The following is a 24,756-nucleotide window of genomic DNA, read 5'->3' on the forward strand; positions in this document are numbered from 1 at the left end:
TTTAAACCCATTGTGCTCGATGAAATCTGTTGAGTAGGTCACTCCCAATTGGAGAGGCCAATGCAATTATGTATATCTGCAGTAGAATATGTATAGTAGTGAGTGTGTAAAAGAAAAAGAAAAAAAAATCAAAAGAGACGGGGAGATAAATCAACGTGATTTTCCACATCTAGAAAATCAAGGGAGATTGGAAAAGAAATCAAAGTGATATTCTCATATATACAAAATCACGAGAGATTAGGAGATAAATCTACGTGATTTTGTATCGTATAATTCCTATTTGGGATTGTATTTGCTCCTATGAATAGGAGTCCTCCTCAGCGGAGAAGAGGTTACACAAAAGCAAGAATATCAGAGCAGTGTAACGGAAGAAACAATTTTTTTCTTCCAAGAAAGAGAGTTATCTTTGAGTGAGTTATCCAGTTTGTGAGAGGTTCAGATCCACAAATTGAAGACAGAGAGATCCACCTTTTGGTGAAGTTGTATCCCATTATTTATCATAGTGGAAGTTTGAAGTGGACTACGGTCCCGTGGTTTTTCCCTTCGCCTTGGAGGGTTTTCCACGTTAAAATTCCGGTGTTATTTATTATTCATCTTTACTGCTTTCAGTTAGTATTTTATCCTATTTAATTTTCACAGAAATAGTATCGGGAAAAATTTTCTGGGCGTTCTCCACAAATATTTTTCCCAACAAAATTGATTGGCAATTTTTTTTCCTTCTATTCTTTTTTTTATCCTTATATGATACAACTAACACATGAGTTTGTCATCACGAGTTTGTCATACATCGTCTATTCTTGAAAATAAGTCGGAGGCCGTCAGGCATCTAAGCAAGTCGAGCTTGAGTATCTAAATCAAAACTCACGGGCAATAGGCTTAACTTTTCCTAGAGATTGAAGAGGCAACCGTAAGAGTGGGTTAAGGAAGATGATGAACAGTGAACACAAAAGAAAAAAAAAAGAAAAAGTTCAGAATATTAGGCAAAATGACATCATTTTATTTCAATTTGTCCACGTCAAATCCCTGACTATACCATGTAAGACGGTCGGCGCTAAGTGGACTGCCACATCAACAAATTTTGGTCAAAATTAACTAGAAGAATTATATTGGCAACTCATCAAAAGAATTAGGACTAAACTAGCCAAATTGAAAAATTTTGAATTGAATTGGCTGTTATACAATAAGTTTATGACTTTTTGGACAATTTTCCCCATGAATCTTCGTTCCTATGCTTTCTCATATCAATTTTTGTTACCTTTTTAATAGTTTGACGTATGAGTCCATGACAATCAAGAGTTAGCGGCAAGATATTAATTGCCTCTAAGAACTGCGTTCTTATACTTTTTTAGTGCACGTGCATATTAAGAAGTTATTCATCTGACAATACGTTTTTTTTTTCCCATTATCTTCTAAAATATAATGAGCATATTGACGAAGTGACAAGTCATAAAACGATCACTTTAATCAGGTAAAGTGTTATCTTTCAAATCTGTTGGTCCCCTAGACATTCTTTTTCCAAAAACACTTACACAAACACTTCACGCTAGGTTTGATTTTCGAGATTATTTCACTGGATTTGTAACATAACAGATAAACACAATATTTCTCATACGACATATTTTCTTTGGCGGATGAACAAATATAACGTCAAATATAGGGCATATCCTATCCAATTGGGTGTTTGACGATCACAGATTAGGACTAGGGTTAGAACTAAAAGCTAAAATAGTAATTTGAGTTGAGAAAAAAAAAAAAAAAAACTAGGGCACTTGTTGAAAAGGAGAATTACTACAGTTGAAAAGCGACCACCGTGAGTTGGTCCTTCTCACCACCACTTGAGGTAGGCTGCGTTTGGGAGAGCATTTCCAGGGTTTTTAAGCTTTCAAAGGTCACTGTGCCAAAGTTGAGGTATTCGGGCTCTTAAGCTTCTAAAGTTTTGAGCCCAATGCAACTCCAGAACATTGGCTAGCATTCCAAAATGGTACTCAAGGTATAAATAAATATTTGTCATTGCAATTTTTCCATCACTAACATGTTGCACTCGCTCCTCAATTGTCAATAGTCTCTCAAACACCGTTCCTGGCGACCAAATCTAGCTTACCGAGAGTCGAGGATTGAAGATCACGGGATTGTCTCGAGCGACATCTAGTGGATCGCGAATCTGTCCCAGGTTGAGGATCAAGAGTCGCCAAGTGTCCCACGACGACGCTCGCCTCTGGTCACAAGGTTGCTTCCAGTCCCCTGGTCTATTCACGCCCTTGGTTCATGCAAGGTCACCGAAACCCAGCAGCCCTGACCTCTCTTTTTTTCGTTTTTTTAAATTTTTTAAATTTTAAATTATTAAATTCTTTACAAAAATATACCGAAAGCCAATTATTCAAAATGCTATTTTTTTTAGCAATATAACTTGAATAAAAAATTCTTTTGCCAAAAGCTATTCCGAATGCAACCAATGACCCCTCAAGGTAGTCGCTGGAGATAATTCCTCAACGAGTATTTCATTGCAACAGTGCATTCTTGGTAGGTTCATTATTTTATATATGGACTGATAGGTATGTGTGTCCCTAACAATTATTTTTTGGTGAATTATATGACCTGTGTCGTATTGTACTTTAACTTTAAACTGAATTTCGCTTAGTTATTATACCAGTGTTCCTTCACTATGTATCTCTTGCTTTTTCATGCTGTTCATTGGTTAAGTTGAAAAAGTGGAGTCATCATCATGAAATTAAAAACAGTATGTGTTAAATAATAAAATATTCATGTCCTCAAGACATGCTTTGCTTAACCTAAAGGCAGAGAAAAGTTCAAGTATGAATCCTATCGTGGGGGAAGTACAGCGTCACTATCGAAAGATTTGATTTGTTTGACATGTGTCTCCGGACAAGAATTACTATTTTTTTTTTCTTTTTTTGAGCAAACAAGAATTACTATTTTCACAATGCATTTATTTTTGAAAAGTCAATAATTTAAAATAATTCTAAAAATGATCCAATTATCGATTACAAAAATGAATAAACAAAAATTATTTTTAACATTTCCTAAATTTTTTTGACATTTAATTATTTTCGATAATAAAAAAATTCATTAACTAATTATTTTAAATAATACAATTGATCATTTTAAAGAAAATATTTTTTTTTTGAAATTATTCAATTTTTTGTGAACCAAATAGAGTCTAAGAAAGGGGGAAACTATCATCTTAACTACTAGGATTTGCCCCAATGGCCACCCTTTCAATATGAAAGGGGAGGTGGGGGGTTCGAATCTCCACCTTCTCAGGAGGTTTGAGGTAGGAATGATTTAGTTTCAGAAGTTGGTTTTGACTCTCACGCCCTATAAGAGGACAAGGCAAAAGTCTGAGAATGAAGATTAGAGTAAGATCGACAAAAAAAAAAAAAAACTATCATATCTGGTCATGCCACCCACAATCTCACGTAATGAAAATAAATGTAGTACCAAATTATTCCCATATTAAATAAAAAAGAAAAAAAATTGGCCTTCCATTCCCCCGCCATCACTCATCCTCAAAGCTGCATTGAAGCCGTGTCACCTCCTCGTCTCTAAATTAGTATTTTTTTTTTTTAGACCAAAAAAGTTTAGCCCAAAATCAAGACTTGATCTAAAGTTGGTATTGTTTACATGACCAAAAGAGCAAAAAAATTTTTTAGCTATATTGAGACTCATGTTAAAAATTGTTACTTTTAACCCTTAAAATATGAAGATGAAGAAAGGAAGAAAGTTTGGAATTAAATTAACCACCATATAATATATTAAGAAATTTTTAGACAACTTTTCCCAAACTTTAATATATTACTGTCGATTAGTTTAGAAGGCTGCTTGGTATAGATGAATAAGCTCAAATGGTCAACAAGAGAAACCTAAAGTCTCGTCATATATTGTATTGAAAAATGTGGAGAGAGGACGCATGGCGGCGCAATTGATCTCTGAGTTTTTTTAGTTCTTTATGAAGTTGGTCACGATGAAAGAAAGGACGCATGGCGGCGCAATTATTAGTCCCGTCTTTAACAAAAACGAAAAAGAAAAAAGAAGATAAAATATTGCATGGCCCAGATGCTATTGAGACTCACCTAGATCAGGCAATCGTTAGTCCCATAGTCTAAATTGTTAATCATTGTGAAATGATTCTATAACTTTTCTTTATTTGAAGTAATGATGCGTGAGTCAGACCAGTGCCGTAAAAAATTAAAATGCTGTCATGTACAAAAGTCATATATAAACTATTTGGATACTATTATTGTCTTACATGCGTTTTCTCAATTAAATAGACACAAAAGTTCGGTGTTCTTTTTTATGATTCCTTTGAAAGCTATCCAGGTGCCACTCTATCGGGAGGGAAGTGACTTCAAAAGTGCACCTTTTGGGGACCCCCATCTTACGTGTCAGTCATTTAATTAGCCCCATAAATCGATGAAATATGAAGACGTTGCTTCAATAGACAAACAAAATCTACATTAAATAATTCTTATCATAATTTTAAGGGTAATATCATTACTTTGCTATTGGAGTAATCATTTAACAAACTCTACCCCGAACAATTCCCTTAAAAATCACCAATTTTAAATCGAGTCTCAATTCAGTAAAAAAATTGTCTCATAAAATAGCACCAACTTTAACTTGGGTCTTAATTTTGGTTCAATTTTTTTTATCTCATAAAAAGGCATTAATTTAAAGTTGGATTTCAATTTTAGCCTAAACTATTTTTTGTCTCGAAAGCACAAAATTTTCAGTTAATACCTAGATATGGCCCTCGTCAAGCTTCCATGGAGTTTCCAACGAGCACACATGAAATGATGCATCGAATTTTTAACAACATTATTAAATGAAAAGTTGACAATAATTAGGATGTCAATTGAAAGTTTGTGTTTTTTGATGAGACAAAAAAAAAAAATCAAAGCCAAATTTGAAACTCAACCTAAAGTTGATGCTTTTTTAAGAGGAGAAAAAACAAGTTTTGATTATAATTATGTCATGAGCTAAAGTTGGTGTTATTTCATGAGACAGAAAAAAAAAAATGTTTGAATCGAAATTAGTACCCGACCTTAAATTGGTGCTTTTTAAGGAAATGAGGCTGTCAGAGGAAGCTGAAGAGTTACTGCAAAATTCGGCCAAATCCAATTAATGAGGCTGTCAACAGAAGTTGAAGGGTAATATATATTAAATATTCCCTGCATGAACACTTGCTGAGAGGTCATAGATAGTGAATTGATTAATTTTGTTTTTAATTTGTCTTTCATGTTCCCACCAACTCACTATCTGCGATGGCTGTTCACGTGGGCAATATTAATTCTATGTCATGCTTTGGCGTCTTCTAACAGAAACATCAATTGGATTTGGCTGAATTTCATGGTGGAGCAATTTGATTATAAAAATTGAAAGTATATGGACTTAATGGAAAAGTGATGAAAGTATAGGACGAAAAGTAAAAGATGTACAAAAGAAAATGAGGGGGGCGGGGCTGTGCCCTTAGTTAAGTAAATGTGCAAAGCAATTTGACAAGACGTTTAAATTGGGCTACTGTGCCAAAGTCCAATAAGCTAAGTCTATTGGATCCCTGTATGGACTCAAGTTTGGACCCATCAAATGAATATTTTCTGGTAGAGGTTCAGATGGGCCAGCATCAAGATAAAAAAATCGGGTTCTTCAGGCTCCATAAGACCAGAACTTCGATATATAAGATTATTTCCTGCTGCAAAAAGGCTCGTAAAAATTTATCACTTCCTTTGCTACTGTAAAAGGATACTGAATTCCATTATCTATAAGAGTTTATCACAAGGCAGTAGAAAATATAAGATTATTTCAGTCAGGTGGAAACCGACGCCAGGAGGGTTTATTCCTCCATGCCCCCATTCGCATGCGGTGATGTCGTTCTTCAAACTCCCCGATACCAGAAGCTGGAAATTTGCTTCAGCGCAGCCTCCCAACACGCAAACATATCAATGTTGTTTTGTGCGAAATGTCTCCACAGCTTTTTCGATTGACGTCCAGCTGGTCCACAAAGAGGCACATGATCAACCATTATAAATAGCCTGAGTTTCTTCCCATTTGCATGTTTGCATTCATGATCAAGTCTTCTACATCAACCTTGTCTAGTTTAATGCCTTCAATGGCATCTGTTTCCAATCAGAGCAAAATAGAAATAATTATGCATTTTGAAAGCACTAAAAGACAAGCAGATAATCCAAACCCGTTCCAAAAAACAACCAGTGCAACTCTAAAAACAATGCGCAAATTTCTCTGAAAACCGAAAAGACGCTACGGTGAAGCTATATCCATTTACTGATGAAAGGACAATCGAGAGGATATAGACTATGTTATATAGCCATCAGTTCAACAATAAACAATATCATTTTAGGGAGAAAATACCAAAGCATGAAGTAAAGATCCTAAACCCTAATTGCAATCTAAAGTTTTTTAGACCCCTTGTAAATGCGATGTCTACAAAAAGAAGAGATACATATGTGTTCAATTTTATTTTTTAAATTTGTACATGCTTAAACTTTCAATAAATTTTACCAAATTTGTTCATGACGCCATATTCTACTTTGTTTGCTAAGATTTTCAGGGCACTCTTGAATCACAGTTCATCTACCCATCTATTGAAGCAAATCATGCATCCATATTTGTTATTTTCATCAATGTATATGAGCAACTTTTGAGTAAGAATGTCAATCCCAATATTGGCATGGACGTCAATCCCACTATTGGCATGGACACCACATTGTTCTAGGGACTTGACGATCTATTATTTGTCATATTTATTGAGGAAAACGTGTGATGTCCAGAAAAATCATCCTCCCATTGGCCTCTAAGCCAAAAAATCCTTTGTATTTCATGAATCTTACCTTAAGGGATTTCTTTTGGTTAATCAAAAGCTCCTTGCCATTTTGTAATGCCTTTCAAGAAAGAACCCATCATGGAACCAACGAGTTTCTCCCCCAAAACAAAGATGCGAACATAAAAACCAAGGAAATAAAATCGAATCTGACTTGCGGTCACAAATTTAGGGCTTCACAAGGGACCACTTTGAGCAGAGTAGAAAGCAAGTTGTCGATGGAAGATTAGACAAGAGGGCGGAGCGATTACTTCTCGGTCGCAGGAGTGCGCCGAGAGAATAGGAAGAAGCCGTTGAGTGGAGAGAGAAAGGCCATTGCTAGGAGGGAGTGATGGTCGTTGAAGGAAGTGCTAGGATAGAGTGCAGAGAGGGCGTTGAGTGTCAGAGGAGGAGGAAGAGAGAGCAGGTAAAAGAGGAAAAAGAAGATAAAGAGGAGAGGGAGAACCCTCTGCCTTCCACCCACGCTAGTTTGAAGTGTGACGACATGGACCTATCCGAACAGGTGTCAACTGATGAATGGTTCAGAGTAAAAATGACGTGGAGAGTTGTTAGGGTACCTAATATTTTCTCCTCTCTCTCTCTCTCTCTCTCTCTCTCTCTCTCTCTCTCTCTCTCTCTCTCTCTCTCTCTCTCTCTCTCTAGCACGTGCACACACATCTACTTGCATTACTACTGGTCAATTAACTTGCCTTGCATTACAATTAAAATACTCTCTCTCTCTCTCTCTCTCTCTCTCTAGCACGTGCGCACACACATCTACTTGCATTACTACTAGTCAATTAACTTGCCTTGCATTACAATTAAAATATTCTATATCGCTTTGTCTATGGCTTTATATACTCATTATATGTATTTTTTGGTGGATATTCTAATATGGATCAAGGCCAATATTTTTTCATAGTTTATTCAGTGTAATGTTGGCTCTCAATTGTCAAATTTCACTTGTTATTCCTAATCTTGCTTACATGTAAGAGGGATATTAAAGTATTCCAAATACTTGCATGCAAGAAGGGTGTTAAAAGTACCTCTTTTTACTTTTCAACTCTAACAAGGTTAAAAAAAAAAAAAAAAAAAAAAACAAAAAAGAAGTAAAAGGTCTCGAGAAGACTCTGTTCATTGGTAATGTCGGGAATTGGAGTAATAGGGGATCTCGAGTAACTAGCACAGCCGCTAAAGTAGCTAATGATTATATGCTCTTTATATGTATATAATCTACCTTCACTATCAATCTAAACTTTTAAGTTAGACTTTCGAATAATAGTAAAATTTGAATTACATAAAACATCCAATTGATATCTCTTTTCTCTTATTACCTCTGTGATCAATCAGAGAACTTAAATATATGGAAACAACTATTCCGTATGTATAATATGAATTTCAAAGTCTTTTATGCAAATTATTTTACAATCATGAATGTTCGCCGTAGACTTGAAACATAGTACTGAATCATCCAGTTAATCGAGTGTTGGGCCTTAATTTGCTCCGATTTGCTGAGGTGGGACATTAATTTTTGCGAGTGATTTGTATGTTCTCTTGATTGAATTTGAACATATATATTATTTCCTTCATTTTTACTTTGCAGACTGTGGAGGAGGCTTGCACCAAGTATTGTGCGAATACCTCTCTCGCTTGCACCAAGTATTGCACCAAGCTAAGTTTCTATTGAAAACCTTCAAACAAATTGGTGCAATTAGGAGTGATCAACTTTAAAATGAATCAGTCACTAACTTAGAACGGGGAACCGACCTTGTGACACCCAAGTTTCAATAGGGTCCGAACCATTCGATTCTTTAAAGTGAAATGGCAAGTCTATATATTATCATCCAAATCTCGAAGTGAAATGGCCATTAGAACTGTGGATAGAGGCCCACCATATATATGTTAATAATGTCTATAGGAACTTTTGTTTTGCAACTTTAACTTTATTCAACCCGCCATGGAGATATGAAAGTCATCCTAAAGTGATTGGATCTGCAATTATTCTTTATAAATTAATCACTTGTTGTTCATCTCCTTCTAGCGAATGCAACGAAGTTTCGTCCCTCTGCACTAGCAAAGACTGCTGAAATAGAATCTGAAAAAGCCTGACCCTTTTCTTTATTATTCTTTCTTCCCCAATCATAGTTTTAATGCATGTATCTGTATTCCCAACTATGTGGGTAACGCTTGACGATTCTGGACACCTCCAATCAGTTTGAGGAATTATAAAGGATGTCCTTGAATCGGTCCAAGCTATTAAAGCTAGCATCGTTATTCATGGGATTGGAAATCGTTCCGTCTCAAAAGAATTGGGGGAGACAGTGATCTACTTGTGTGGCTAAGTCCCTGTAATTTCAATTTTTCTAGTTAAATCCTTCTTATTCTTACACAAAACATCTAGTCAGGTCCTTCGAGTACAAACTACAGCAAATCCAACTGACCTGGCCGTAAAAAGAAGCCGAAAAGTAACGTGAATTAATTATTGGTTACGTGGACACTCACAAAGCATTGTAGATAGTGAATGAATTTAATTCTTTTTTATTTTAATTTTTATGCTCTAACTAATTCATTAACATGTCGACTATTTTACATGATATGACCGACTCTAATGCTGCTGATAGTTTTGATAATATTTTAATAATTTTGAAACCAATGGCCACTGACCAGGGAAGGTGGGGGTTTTTGGGAAAAATGAGACTTCTAAGGAAAACCGTGACTTGTAAATAAACTAGAATAAATATACACGGTGTTTTTTTTTTTTTTTTTTTGGTAAGGAGAATAAATATACACGGTGTTTGTATAATAGGAGTTGAAAAAATAGTTTCTTGAGTCTGGTCTTGGAAACCAACAAAAAAACATCGTTGTCAGTTATTTTGCTTTGCGGATCCCATTTTCCAACTCGAAGGAGCCGACTTCCAAGCACCTTCAAAGGACTATTTCTTGGCTTCTTCGGTCAAGAGACACTTCACACAGTAACTAGGAAGTAAGGTAAGGATCCTAGATATGTTTTGTCTTAATGTTGACATGGTTTGACCATGAAAAAGCAATGGGAAAATCAGCCTAGGAAACTAATTTATGAGGCTGGAGTTTTTTCTGAGTGTGGATCCAATTCCAAAAGTCTTGCATGTTTGAGTCTTATGCCCCTTTTTCATGCATTACTAGTCTTCGTGAGCTTGGGAGATGTTATATCAGAGTACAAATGATGTCTAGTCAACTTGGTTTGGTCCGTAAACCTTTGTGCGATCCCTGGGAGTGCTCAGAACTTGAGCTAAAGAACTAAGTTGATCCATGCTGGTTCATGGCTGGACAGCGTGGACTCTACGTGTACATTACTTTCAGAGGTTAGTTTGATTTGTGTGGTCAATCGTTCTTCGAGATTTTAATCACATCTAAAAGTTCACGTTACCTACTTGCATTTTGATTGAGTGGATTTTCCCTTATGTCTCGCATATGATAAGTGTTTTGCATATGATAAGTGTTGGGGCTTAAATCTAGGCATGCAACTTATTTGCTTGGCCAAATTCAAACCCAGTTTTGGAAAAACAGGTTAGACTCATGCCTTTGAAGCTAATTTTGACAGCATTTGTTGACGCCTAAAATTTCATTTTAATTAATTAGGTTTTACTTTTGTTTTTATTTATTTTATTTTTACTTTTACTTTTTTAATCTTTTTCGAATGATAAATAAACAAAAAAAAAGCGGAAAAGAAACGAAAAAGAAAGCAGAAAAGCAGCAGCCCCGTTTGTGGGCCTCCACGGCCCAAGCGCAAGGCCCAGCCCCCCTTCGGTTGTCTTCTTCCTCGCGCAGTTGCAGTGCACGCACAGGGGGCGACGCCGGAGTGGAGGGGAGGAGCAGCGATGATGCACGTGGAGCAGGGGGCAACTGGCGTCGGATGGGACGCCGGTTCGGCCGGCGAGGCCGTGGCAACCGACGGTCAAGCTCCGTCGACCGGCCACCCCTCGGCCTATAACAGGCCCTCCATCCCCGACGAAGAGGGGACACACGGAGCGGAGGAAGAAGAAAGAGAGAGGCCGCCGAAGCTCGGGGTCCCCAGAGAGACTTCGGGGAGCTCGAGTGCAAGCCGGCCGAGGTTGGGTGAGCTCAGAGAGGTCCCCGAGAGACTTCGGGGAGCTCGAAGGGCAAGCCCGAGAGAGAGAGAGAGAAGCTAGAGGGGGTTCGCGTGGGTCTCGCCGTCGTCGCCGCCCCCGTCGCGCCGTTGCCACGAACAGGTATCGTAATGTCGCCGTCGCCATCGCCATCGCCATCTCCCTCTCCGTAGTCTAGTCATCGCGGCCGTCGCTGCTACGCCTCGTCCTCTCCTCCTCGGCCCCCAATCCGGAAACCCTAGGGTTCCCGATTTTCCGGTCGCGATCCCGGGTCGTCGGGTCGGACCCGAATCGGGAACCGGGTAGGGATTCCCGTAAATCCGGAGGGCGGGGGAGGCCGGGTCGCGGGTCGGGTCGGATCCGGGTAGGGTTTCGCAGGGAGTCGGTCATCGGGCCGGGCCGGGCGTCTCCAAACGCTCGGCCACGGCGTAGTTTTATTTAATAATTAAAAAAAAGATGAAAATTCGAGTGCGGGCCCGTCCGCGCTTTGGGTCGTCGACCCGGGTCGGACCCAACCCGCGGATCCGACCGGTCGGTTTTATAATATTTTTAAATAAATAATAAATAATAAATAGTTTATTTAAAAAAATCAAAAATAATTTATTTTTCAAAAAAATATTAAAAAATGTTTTAATTTCCAGAAAATCGAAAAATATTTAAAAATGTTGAAAATTTTTTTATTTTCTAAAAAATCGAAAAATAAAAAATAATTTATTTTCCAAAAATAATTTATTTTCCAAAAATGCCAAAAATAAAAAAAGCCAAAAATTCATGAAAAAGCCAAAAAAATTCAGAAAAGCCAAAACGACTTGTATTTTTCCAAAAAATACCAAAAAATCCAAAAAAATCCTTTTTATGTCCAAAAATGAGAAAAATACTCAAAAATGCTTTTCCTCCAAAAAATGCATGGAAAATCCCCGAACATCCAAAAGGCCTTAGGGTTTAAACAAGATTAGGTACCGAAAGGGCATTAGTGATTAACTAGTGTAATCAAGTCCCCGATCCTAATTTCTCTAGTTGCGCAGAGTAAGTATTTCTCCCGATACTTCACTTGGGTTTCTAATCAACCCACCCAAAATCGATTAGTGGCGACTCCATTTTAAAAATTGATTTACGGGTTAAAAACTTGAACCATTAAGTCGTGAATTGGTGGACTTGAGAGAGTCCGGGCTTAATAAATTCAGCCGAACCATAAGCCTCCTTAGGCGCTCGTACCCGATTGCGGGCGCCCAAAAAAGGAGGTCGCGACAGCAGCGACTCCGCTAGGGATATTTGAGGACTTAGGCCATTTTATCTTGTTTAAACCCTTTACTTGACTTGTTTTTTTTTTTTTTTTTTTTGCGGGGTAGTAGCTTAAAGTTTTTTTATTTTGTTAAAATAAAATGTTTTTGTGATTATAAACTGCCGTGCATCTTTAAATGTTTTAGCACTACACATGGCACACACAACCCGGCCGCTGGACCTAGGCCGCCATAGGATTTCTAGGATGGTGTTAAGAAAGATACGACCTCGAACGCGAGACTGCGATGTAGAGGTTGCCTTTCTTTTCCCCGAATTTCTTAGCCGAGGTTAGGAGGGTATCCTGCTAACGCGAGACTGCGACGGGCGGATATCCTTTTAATCTCACAAATCCTTCTCAGTTAGAAATCAAGCCGCACGTCTCACGCGCATGTCTTTGTGCTTGCCATTTCTCTTTAAAAAGCAAAAGTAATTTCTTTACTTTTACTCAGTATTTTTATTTGGCCCATGACAATTTAGGATAAGCTTTTCAAGTCCCAATTTATATGCGATGTGGAAAGACGATATCAAGTTCATTCCTACTCCCAAGGTGGAGCTCTTCAGATGGTGGGGTTAGTTAGATCAGTTTGCCCAAGAGCGTGTGAAGGCCAAAGTCGGTCATCTCCTATCGTTGATCCAAATCATTGTTCGCCCTGAAGTCATACAAGCCATAGCACATTTCTAGTGCCCGAAGACGGTTACTTTTATGTTTGGTAGGTTTGAGCTAACCCCAACCCTGGAAGAATACAGCATCATCACTGGAATGCCTCTTGAGAAAAAACTTGTCAAACTATCAACGAGGCATTATCCCGATACGTGGGTTAGCACGGCTTTTAAGAACTGAAGTCCATACTATGATACAAATTCTTGAAGATAACCATAAAGCCTGCCCACTGGAATTTATGAATGCATGTTTCCAAAATCAGCCTATGACCCAAAAAAGTGAAATTTTCCTCCTAGCCTTTTTCGGGCTCATCATCTTCCCCCATCAAAGAAATGCCATAACTCCCAAGATGGCATGGATAATTGATCAGATCTTAAAATGGGGGAATTATGTCAACATGATTTTAACTGAAACATTCTTGTCCTTTAATCGTTTTAAAGACAACTCAGAGAAAATCATGCGAGCCTCTCCTGAAATTTTACAAGTCTGGTTCTTTTCTCACCTAAGCGAATTTCAAGACTTCATGCGATCATTTGAAACGAATGCTTTTGAAAATCCATTACAAAAATTTATGGTTTTAGGACCGTATATTCCCAATCAAAGCTGTTTAAATTGGGTAAACTTCCTAAGAGACCCAGCTCCTGAGGCATTCCAATGGTGTGCTAGTTGGTTCCATGAAAAAAGAGCTCGCTTCGCTTATAAGTGTGATCTCCCAATTCCGTTGCTTGGCCACACCGGCGCCATTCTCTATCACCCTTATCAGGTGGCACGACAATATGGAGCCTTTCAGGAGATCCCATCGTCTTCCATCAGGAAGGTCTCTTCAGTTCTTTTCAATACAAGCCGTGACTACGAATTCGAAGTTTCTACCGCTCAAGAAACTTGGGACAAGTGCCATCGCAAAAGGATTGTGGTACCTGAAGGGCTTGAGGGAGAAGAAAAAGCCCACCACGCCTCCATGTCATACATCCACAACCATCGCATCCCGAAAAAATGGAAGCCATCAGTCCCTCACTCAATCAGAGAGAGCAACCCGCACGAGCAAGTAGAGCTCATGGAGAGGGATTTGGGAATGGACTGGATGCACACCTCAGAGCCAACCCAAGGAAGCAGACGTCCTCGCAAGAATAAGGCTCCCCGTCGTATATAAATTGGCAATCATGTGCCCCTTAGTGTAAATAGTGTGAAAGTTTTGTCCCATTATTTAGGGACATTTGTTTAATATCTAGTATTTCATTATGTCATTTCAATTTCAAGTTTTAAATGTTAGGAGTTGGCAGTCTACAAATCCTCTTTTGATAAATAAAAAAGCAGTTAGACCATTGCCATGGGTCAATCTTTGTTTACTTCCGTGCTCATTCATTGTTTTCACAGCGGACAGGTAATTATGAATCGCCGGCCACCAATCGCCCGCGAATGGCCTCATACAATAGGGCCCGATCAAAATGATGTACAAAATTGCCTCATTAACATTGAAGAAGGCATGGGACAGATGTCCATTATCCTTCAACAACTCTCGAGACAAATGGAATCCACTCAAGATGAGCCCAACTCTGTAGTTGCCGTCATGCCACCCGTAAATTTGCCAGAAAATAGCAAGTACCATAGACAGTTTGAAAGGATCATGAAAAAGTTAAGCCAACTGCAAGAGCAGAATCCCATGGACCTGTCCAATTACCCCGGCATCGAGATCCCTGAAAAACTCAAAGAACCTGAATGCGAAAGGTATGTTGATACCTTCCGTCCAGAGACATACTTGCAAGCCTACTTGGTCCGAAGGATGATTCAATCGTACCAATCGAGCTTGACTGGCCCTGCCTTGCGATGGTACATTGTCAGGAAGATTAGTCCCTTTAAAACCTGGAGGGAACTAATTCATGTTTTTCACCAAGAGTATAATCTTGACATCACCCTGCCCTACGAAGAGCCGATGATCGCGGAACACGAGGAGCCATTAGTCGCTGAGATAGGAGAAGAGCATGTCAATGAAGCCTTGCATGATAAATGGGCAGCTGAGCAGCACCCTGTTACTGGAAAATTTCCCACTAGGAAAGGCAAGGAGCCTTTGTACGAGATCAAAGACACAGAGCATGTTCAAGACCGGGGCACGACTGGACGACTCCCCAAGCTTACTCCAAGAGCTAGGGTTCAAAGAATACCAACTCCTATCAACTTGGGAAGTGAATCAGATAGTGAAACTCCAATGTCTCTCACTTCCTTTAACAGAATCGAGCTGGCAAAACGAAGGGCCTTACTCAAAAGGTCTGGACTAGAAGCCAAGAAAAGAAAGCCTAAGCAAATCAATGCAGCATCTGTCGACGAGCCACCGCACCAAAGCTTCGAGCATTTCCAAGAATACAGCTTTGAAGACTTACCGGCCCTAGAATACAATCCTAAGGACTTCCAGTGTTATTTTGACAATGAAACTGATGATTCATCGTATAACTGTTTCCTACTCTCATCCGGAGATGAAGGCCCGTTAGAAGAGGAAGCATACGTCTTTATTCGCTACGATCCTAACGAAGTACTAAGCTCGTCACTTGACCATGAGGATAGCTTAAATGCCTCATCCTCCTTTGTTAATTTTGACCCGGAAGAAAGCAATGGGGTAATCTCGATAGAGTCCAACTTCCCTGAAACAGAAAAATTCACCACTACAACAGATATGCAGTGGGAAAACCATTGGCCTAACCAAGATACATCAAGCCCGTCTTGCCCTCGTAGGATCATGAGCCCCATAGAAATGTGGATACCCAATCTCCGCAAGTATAACGGCACAGCTTATCCCGTGGCCCACTTGCAGTATCTCCATGCGGAAATGAGTCAGTACTATGGCCCGATATTGTTCACAACTTAGGCATTCCAAGAAACTCTTACGGGGTCTGCATTGCAATGGTTTATCACAGCAAACATTTATCTTCTAAAGGATTGGAATGAGCTGATTTCCACATTCTTGCATCAGTACCAAAGCCAGATCGGAACTGAACTGCCTTGTGAGAACTTGGCTCACTTCACAAGAAAACCAATGGAAGATTTCCGAGCATACGCAGGGAGGTGGAGGGCTTTCATGATGCAAACCCACCCTCAACTGGCTGAAGAGGAGTTAATGAAGCAGTTCATAGAAGTTTTGTCATGCAAGCAGCTCTGTTGGCTGCATGGGTTACACTTCCGTAACTTCAACGAGGTAGTCATCGCATGCGAATACTTCGAGTCTACTGAAGGCGAGGAATTCAAAGACGCTTAGCTTCAAGACCAGCACTATCAAAGCGCTCCTTTACACAGGGGTTTTCATGAGTTTTACTTGTTTTTATAATTTCATGTTTCTTATCTTGTCTAGTATGCTATTGTTGTATTTTCCATTCAAGTACTCTAATGTACAATTCTAATATTTTGTTTTGAGAGCATGAGGCGGTACTCCAAATCTGCCCGGTGATGCTATCCAACCATGAAAAATTATCATCCAAGAAGAATACTGAGGGCTGGGCTTCCTCATGCTTTCTTCCCCCCAAAGATATATACTTCTGAAAACAAAAAATGTTTTATTGCCAAAAGCTTTTGTCAAAACAAGATTATTAAATTATCTTTGTCTTTCTAACTCACTCACTTCATGTCTCAGAAGATCATTCTCGTCCCCTTTGACTTAGTGTGACAGGGGGCATTTGAAGCAAGCACATTAGGTGAACTCGCCAAATTCAAAGACACCCTGCCAAGAAGACAGTGGGGCAAATAAAAGATCATCCCACTTCAAAGAAGGTAAGTTTTATTCTTCGAATATAATTTTGGAAATGATGTCATCTCTCTTCTATTTACAGGAAACGAAAGATAAGATGTAATAGGTACAAGCATACGGTTGAAATCAAGCCATCCCCAAGAGCTCTGTACACTCCACCTCGCTCCTGCCCAACTCCTTCTCAAGCCGGAGCAGCATCTTCTTCCCTCAACATGCTCGAGCAACTAAATGCTACGGTTTCATCAATGGGATTTCCGGCTTCGATAAGCCAAGAAGTGCAGAAAAGGAATTTATTCTCTTCCTTTGAATTGACCACTGTCAACAAGGAGGAAATCTAGACAGTTGAGACAGTCTCTAGCCCCTTATTTCAAATGATGACTAAGGACTTAGAAACCTCACTTCGTGCTCCAGACGCATGCTCTCCCAAGAAGTAATTTCCGTAAGAGAATTAGAAGTTTTGATTGTCTATCTCAGATTCCAAAGAAGCTTGAAGTACATGACTTTGCTCAATGCTGCTATAGTTAAAGACAGAAGAAAAATTCCACAGAAGGAAGGCATTGAAGATGAATCAACAATCATGCATACATGGTCACAAATGAGGAAGGCCAATTGAAGGAAACATTAAACTATGCCAAGATAAAGAGGCCATCGTCGACATTCAAATATCTTTAGGAGTCAGCAAATACAAACTTTGGAGAAGAGTAATTTGGTATCGTTTCCAATACTCCCAACTCTTTGAAAAATTCGCTTTTGACGTATTTTCCTATTGACAGAAACATTGGGAATCAAAAACCAAACTTGATGGTCAATATTGGCCAAGTGAGGTCCATGGAAATGACCTACATCAAATTTACCTGGCTTCGTGTAAAAGACATGTCATTCAGAGCCAATTCGGAGAATAATTGACCTAACAAAACAAGGGACATAGGACCTCGTGTCCCCCTTCTCACTTTAGGTTCACCCAATCATCTACAAACCAGTGAAGGGTAAAGTTGTATCGATTCCAGTTATTCAACTCTTGAAAGAGTTCATGACTAACACATTCCCTCTTGATTGTTGCAGGAGCACCTAACTGTCAAAAGCAAGGATAACAAATCAATGAGAGGCATGACAAACTCTCCTAAACGAAATGACGTCCTGAGTAATCGCCAAAGCAAATGACATAAAATCTTCAGGCCTCAACTCACATTTGATTTTGGCCAGACTAATTAATCTACTTGTACATCTTCTCTTCTGCAAGTGCAAAAGCAGAAACACTCATCAGATCAATGATCAGATTCCCAACCCCGGTTGATCATTCATGTGTCATATTCCTAATCAATAGGGACAATCATCGACACCCGTTTGTGAATAGCCCTTTTGATGTTCAAAATTTAACAATACTATTCTGTTAATCCTTAAAGCTGTCAACAAAGTCTTTTTGAGCAAAAACCATTCATTTGTTTTGAGAGTACAAACTCTCTCATGTTTAAAATGCTGCATGCATTTTCCAAATAGATTTTGCATGAGGATTTTGTCTGTCTAAATCATTGATTCCATTGAGAATTATTAGAATAGACAGCTAAATGAAGAATACAAGATTAATTGAGCATGCTGGATGAGGCGCGTCAGAATAATGAAAGGCAAGCCATATCCTATACATAGTCCCCCATCTATACACTTGTGAGATGAGTGCAGAAGATTCCATGATTGCAGGATAAAGAATTCTCTTGCGAATGGTACGATAACCAAAACAGTGAGAGGCATTCCATCGCTCACCCCATTGAGCCCCATACATTGGTGAAGCTTCTCTCATACCCCCGTCAAGAACCACCCCACACTGGGGCAGATCGGAGACAAAGCAGCATCACAAGGTGAGAAGAGAGATAGAAATTTTCTTGCTCGCACTTGCATCAATCTTCGGGTGTCCTTATTGCATATGAACGCTCACGTTAATTTAAGTGCCCTAGAATGACGAAGAGCAATTCTTTCTCTATGCACTTGTATTCATTGTACAACCCAATTGAGTCTGTAATTTCACCCTCACATGGAGGCAAAACAGAAGTTACTGCCATTTAAGCGGATAGCCCGGGCGCCTGCGAAGATGAAGACTCAAGAGTCTAATAACGGTGCTTCGATTGAACTTGCCTAGGCCAGTTCCTCCAACGACAAGAATGAAAAAACAATGGCATAAAAAAGTAGTGTACTTGGTAAGAGCAAGGTCAATGCCCATAAAAGAAGAACCGGAATAAAAATAGGGGCATGAAAAAAGCAGTATGCTTGGTAAAAGCAAGGCCAATGCCCCTCGGTCAAAAATACAGCCAAGAAAAGTTGTTGTTGTGGTCCATAAAACCTCCATCTGACAAGAAAGACTAATGACAAATGTCAAGACAGTCACCAACTCTCACCCTCTTACATGTGAGCCAAGTCTACGTTACATCCCATTGTAAAAGTCTCTTTAGACTAGGGCACTTCAATTAACGTAGGATTTCATATGTCTATAAGCATCGCTCGAAGAAGTACGAGCAAGATTACTCTATCTCTTTTCGCAGGATTCTTGACTTGCAAGCCCGGAGACAATCGTGTGGCATTTCGTCCATCGGCTTCGACCTTGATGGTCCCCTTTGACGAGCCGCTAACCAAGACTTCATCACAATTTCGACAAAGACCTCTCACATTGGTAAAGTCATACCGTTTGCGAGAATACTCAGACCCCTGCTGACATGATGACAGTGAGATAGTGTGGCCCTTATAAATCCTGCATTAATGGTCAGGATAGCCTTTTCCATGAGAGTGAGCGAAAAGTCCTTTCCGACTGAAAGTCCCTCATCTGGCATGCTCAAGACATCTACATTCCAAATGAAGGTTGTCTTTCAAAATCTTCCCCGGTGGAAATCAAAAGATGCGAAACTGACAAAATTATCATGCATGAATCTCATTTGAACTCATGAATTTACAGCATATACAATCATGTGTGCATATTGTGCAAATAGCAGACATACTCTCAGAGGTCAGAGATATTGCCAAGTAAGCATATCTCTATCCCCATTTGTCTTAAAGTACCTACCACTGTCCAGGTACTCTCTTATTGACACTCAACCTATTTGAGTCGTCCTTTGAGTTTGAATACCTACTGCTGTCTAGGTATCCCTATTATCTTTGAGTACTGACCACCATTCGGATACTCCCTTTTCCTGACACTCGACCTATTCGAGTCGTCCCTTGAGTTTGGATGCTTACTGATGTCTAGGTATCCCCATTGTTTTTGAGTACCGGCCACCGTTCGAATATTCCCTTTTCCTGACACTCGACCTGTTCGAGTTGTCCCCAGAGTATTGATACTTGTGGCTAACCAAGTATCCCTTTATCGTTGAATACCTACTGCTATCTAGGTATCCCTATTATCTTTGAGTACCGGCCACCATTCGGATACTCCCTTTTCTTGACACTCGACCTGTTCGAGTTGTCCCCAAAGTATTGATACTTGTGACTGACCTAGTATCCCTTTATCGTTGAATACCTACTGCTGTCTAGGTATCCCCCTATCATCAAGTACCCACCGTTATCCAGGTACTTCCTTTTCATGACACTCAGCCTGCTCGAGTTGTCCCCAAATAATATAGCAGCTGTTCAAGCATTTTATTGCTTTGCTTGGCGATGCCTACCCAGGTATGCTTCCTTACAATTGGACCAGCTGAGTGGTCTCAAGTCGTATCATTAAATACTTGTGTTCATCCAAGTATTCCAGTACTTTGTACACCTGTGGCTATCCAAGTGTTCCACCCCTTTTAAGTGCCTGTGGCAATCCAAGTAAGCCTCGTGCTACATTCATATTCCCCTTTACCAGGAGGTGAGAGACCTTCATGAATATCCAAGGTACGTCCTCGATATTCCAACTACCAGGAGGTGAGAGACCTTCACGAATATGCGAGACCCATCCTCGATATTCCCATTACCAGGAGGTGAGAGACCTTCACGAATATCCCAGGTACGCCCTCGATATTCCCAATTACCAAGAGGTGATAGACCTTCATGAATATGCGAGGCACGTCCTAAATATTCCTAATTACCAGGAGGTGAGAGACCTTCATGAATATCTAAGGTACGTCCTCGATATTCCAACTACCAGGAGGTGAGAGACCTTCATGAATATCTCAGGTATGCCCTCGATATTCCCAATTACCAGGAGGTGAGAGACCTTCATGAATGTCCTAGGTACGTCCTCGATATTCCCATTTACCAGGAGGTGAGAGACCTTCATGAATATCCAAGGTACGTCCTCGATATTCCAACTATCAGGAGGTGAGAGACCTTCAAGAATATGCGAGACCCGTCCTCGATATTCCCACTACCAGAAGGTGAGAGACCTTCACGAATATCCCAGGTACGCCCTCGATATTTCCCAATTGCCAGAAGGTGGGACACCTTCACAAATGTCCAAGGTATGTTCTCAATATTTCCAATTATCAAGTACCCCTTCGATACTTGTGAATGTCCAAGTATCCCCCAAGAATTCATACTTGTGATCATCCAAGTACCCCTTTAATGCCTATGGTCAGTCAAATACCCATTTTGACGCCTGCAAAGGCCCAAATACCCTCCAGGTTAGTACTTGTGAATATCCAGGTACTCCTTAATATGCTTATGAATGTCTAGGTATCTTCCAGAATCGATGCCCCGAGAAAGGTCGGCGCATCCTCCCGAGAAAGGTCAAGTACCAGCTGTTGTCTTTGACAGAGGTCAGACACCCCCATAAAACAGATGTCCTGAGAAAGGTCGGCGCATCCCCCAAGAAAGGTCGGGTACCAACTAGTGTCCTCGATACAAATCAGGCACCCACAAATGAGATGCCCTGAGAAAGGTCGGTGTATCTCCTGTCAAGGCGACTGAAGAAAGGTTCGGGTCCTAGACAAACCATTGATTGTTTTAACAGGCGACCGAAGAATGGTTCGGGTCCGAGACAAACCGTTGATTACTCTAACAGGCGACCGAAGAATGGTTCGAGTCCGAGACAAACCACTGATTGTTCCAACAGGCGACCGAAGAATGGTTCAGGTCTTGGAGGAGCAATTTCCCGTCAAGGCGACCGAAGAAAGGTTCGGGTCCTAGACAAATCATTGATTGTTTTAACAGGCAACCGAAGAATGGTTCGGGTCCTGGAGAAGCAATTTCCCATCACGGCGACCGAAGAAAGGTTCGAGTCCTGGACAAATCATTGATTGTTTTAACAGGCGACCGAAGAATGGTTTGGGTCTTGGAGAAGCAATTTCCCGTCACAGCGACCGAAGAATAGTTCAGTCCGAGACAAACCACCGATTGCTCCAATAGGCGACCAAGAATGGTTCGGGTCCTGGAGGAGCAATTTCCCGTCAAGGCGATCGAAGAAAGGTTCAGGTCCTGGACAAATCATTGATTGTTTTAACATGCGACCGAAGAATGGTTTGGGTCTTGGAGAAGCAATTTCCTATCATGGGACCGAAGAATGGTTTGGGTCCTAGAGGAGCAATTTCCCGTCAAGGCGACCGAAGAAAGGTTCGGGTCCTAGACAAATCATTGATTGTTTTAATAGGCGACCGAAGAATGGTTCGGGTCCTGGAGAAGCAATTTCCCGTCACGGCGACCGAAGAATGGTTCGGGTTCGAGACAAACCACCGATTGCTCCAATAGGCGACCGAAGAATGGTTCGAGTCCTAGACAAATCACTAATTGTTTTAACAGGCGACCGAAGAATGGTTCGGGTCTTGGAGAAGCAATTTCCCGTCACGGCGACCGAAGAATGGTTCGGGTCCGAGACAAACCACTGATTGCTCCAACAGGCGACCGAAGAATGGTTCGGGTCCTGGAGGAGCAATTTCCCGTCAAGGCGACCGAAAAAAGATTCGGGTCCTAGACAAATCATTGATTGTTTTAACAGGCAATCGAAGAATGGTTCGAGCCCTGGAAAAGCAACCTCTTCATATCACCAGGTAAGATGATGCATTGATACTTGCCAAACTCGGGGTTCACACCCTATCTCACTCACTCCCGGTAAGTAACTACATGTATCTTCTTATCTGTCTTAGTATGTGTAATGTTATATTGCTCTCTTTACATAGGATAATAAGTCCCAAATAAAATATAATCTACTACGCATATATGGACAAAATTTAGGCATCAGTTTGTCTTTGAATGCAACCTCTGCGAGCTCACCTTCAAAGAGGGGGCAAATGTGACGCCTAAAATTTCATTTTAATTAATTAGGTTTTACTTTTGTTTTTATTTATTTTATTTTTACTTTTACTTTTTTTAATCTTTTTTCGAATGATAAATAAACAAAAAAAAAGCGGAAAAGAAACGAAAAAGAAAGCAGAAAAGCAGCAACCCCGTTTATGGGCCTCCACGGCCCGGGCGCAAGGCCCAGCCCCCTTTCGGTCGTCTTCTTCCTCGCGCGCTTGCAAGTGCATGCGCAGGGGGCGCGACGCCGGAGTGGAGGGGAGGAGCAGCGGCGACGCGCACGTGGGTAGGGGGCAGCTGGCGTCGGATAGGACACCGGTTCGGCCGGCGAAGGCCATGGCAACCGACGGTCGAGCTCGTCGACCGGCCACCCTCGGCCTATAAATAGGCCCTCCATCCCCCGACGAAGAGGGGACACACGAGCGGAGGAAGAAGAAAGAGAGAGGCCGCCGAAGCTTGGGGTCCCCGAGAGACTTTAGGGAGCTCGAGTGCGGCCGGCCGAGGTTGGGTGAGCTCGAGGGGTCCCCGAGAGACTTCGGGAGCTCGAAGGGCGAGCCCGAGAGAGAGAGAGAGAGCTAGAGGGGTTCACGTGGGTCTCGCCGTCGTCGCCGCCCCGTCGCGCCGTTGCCACGAACAGTATTGTAATGTCGCCATCGCCATCGCCATCGCCATCGCCATCTCCCTCTCGTAGTCCGGGTCATCGCAGCCGTCGCCGCCGTCGCCGCCGCCGTCGCCGCTACGCCTCGATCCTCTCCCTCCTCGGCCCCCACCCGGAAACCCTAAGGTTCCCGATTTTCCGGTCGCGATCCCGGTCATCGGGTCGGACCGGATCGGGAACCGGGTAGGGATTCCGTAAATCCCGGAGGGCGGCGGAGGTCGGGTCGCGGGTCGGGTCGGATCCGGGTAGGGTTTCGCGGGGAGTCGGGTCTCGGAGTCGGGTCGTCGGGCCAGCCGGGCGTCTCAAACGCTCGGCCACGGCGTAGTTTTATTTAATAATTTAAAAAAAAAAATGAAAAATCCGAGTCGGGCCCGTCCGCGCTTTGGGTCGTCGACTGGCCGGACCCAACCCGAATCCGACTCCGGCCGGTCGGTTTTTATAATATTTTTAAATAAATAATAAATAATAAATAGTTTATTTAAAAAAATCAAAAATAATTTATTTTTCAAAAAAATATTAAAAAATGTTTTAATTTCCAGAAAATCGAAAAATATTTTAAAAAATGTTGAAAAATGTTTTATTTTCTAAAAATCGAAAAATAAAAAATAATTTATTTTCCAAAATATTTTGAAAAATATTAAACAATATTTTATTTTCCAAAAAATGCCAAAAATAAAAAAAGCCAAAAAATTCAGAAAAAGCCAAAAGCGACTTGTATTTTCCAAAAAATACCAAAAAAATCCAAAAAATCCCTTTTATGTCCAAAAATGAGAAAAAGACTCAAAAATGCTTTTCCTCCAAAAAATGCATGGAAAATCCCCGAACATCCAAAATGCCTTAGGGTTTAAACAAGATTAGGTACCGAAAGGGCATTAGTGATTAACTAGTGTAATCAAGTCCCCGATCCTAATTTCTCTAGTTGCGCAGGAGTAAGTATTTCTCCCGATACTTCACTTGGGTTTCTAATCAACCCACCCAAAATCGATTAGTGGTGACTCCATTTTAAAAATTGATTTACAGGTTAAAAACTTGAACCATTAAGTCGTGAATTGATGGACTTAGGAGAGTCCGGGCTTAATAAATTCAGCCGAACCATTAGCCTCCTTAGGCGCTCGTACCCGATTGCGAGCGCCCAGAAAAAAGGAGGTCGCGACAGCATTAATGTGCATTTTAGGATGAGATCTCTTGTTAATAGTGCTTTGTGCATGTTCTAGTATATCCTTGATGCTTTGGTTCCGCTTAATGTCATCTATAGAAGGAAATCGAAAGCCACAAACATGGCTAAAAGAAACT

At 40.8% G+C, this 24,756-nt stretch overlaps 1 protein-coding gene across 1 annotated transcript in view; it reads right to left on the reverse strand.

Annotated features, from left to right (window-relative positions):
- LOC120295995 (disease resistance protein RUN1-like) overlaps positions 1 to 23,621 on the reverse strand; it is a 68,878-nt gene extending 45,257 nt beyond the window's left edge. The window contains exon 1 of the mRNA XM_039317641.1: positions 23,395 to 23,621. Within this exon, the coding sequence (XP_039173575.1) occupies positions 23,395 to 23,621 (227 nt within the window). The remainder of the gene's footprint in view (positions 1 to 23,394) is intronic.
- Positions 23,622 to 24,756: the final 1,135 nt, after the last annotated feature.

The sequence above is a fragment of the Eucalyptus grandis genome, chromosome 7, assembly GCF_016545825.1.
Source record: "Eucalyptus grandis isolate ANBG69807.140 chromosome 7, ASM1654582v1, whole genome shotgun sequence".
NCBI classification, from domain to species: Eukaryota; Viridiplantae; Streptophyta; class Magnoliopsida; order Myrtales; family Myrtaceae; genus Eucalyptus; species Eucalyptus grandis.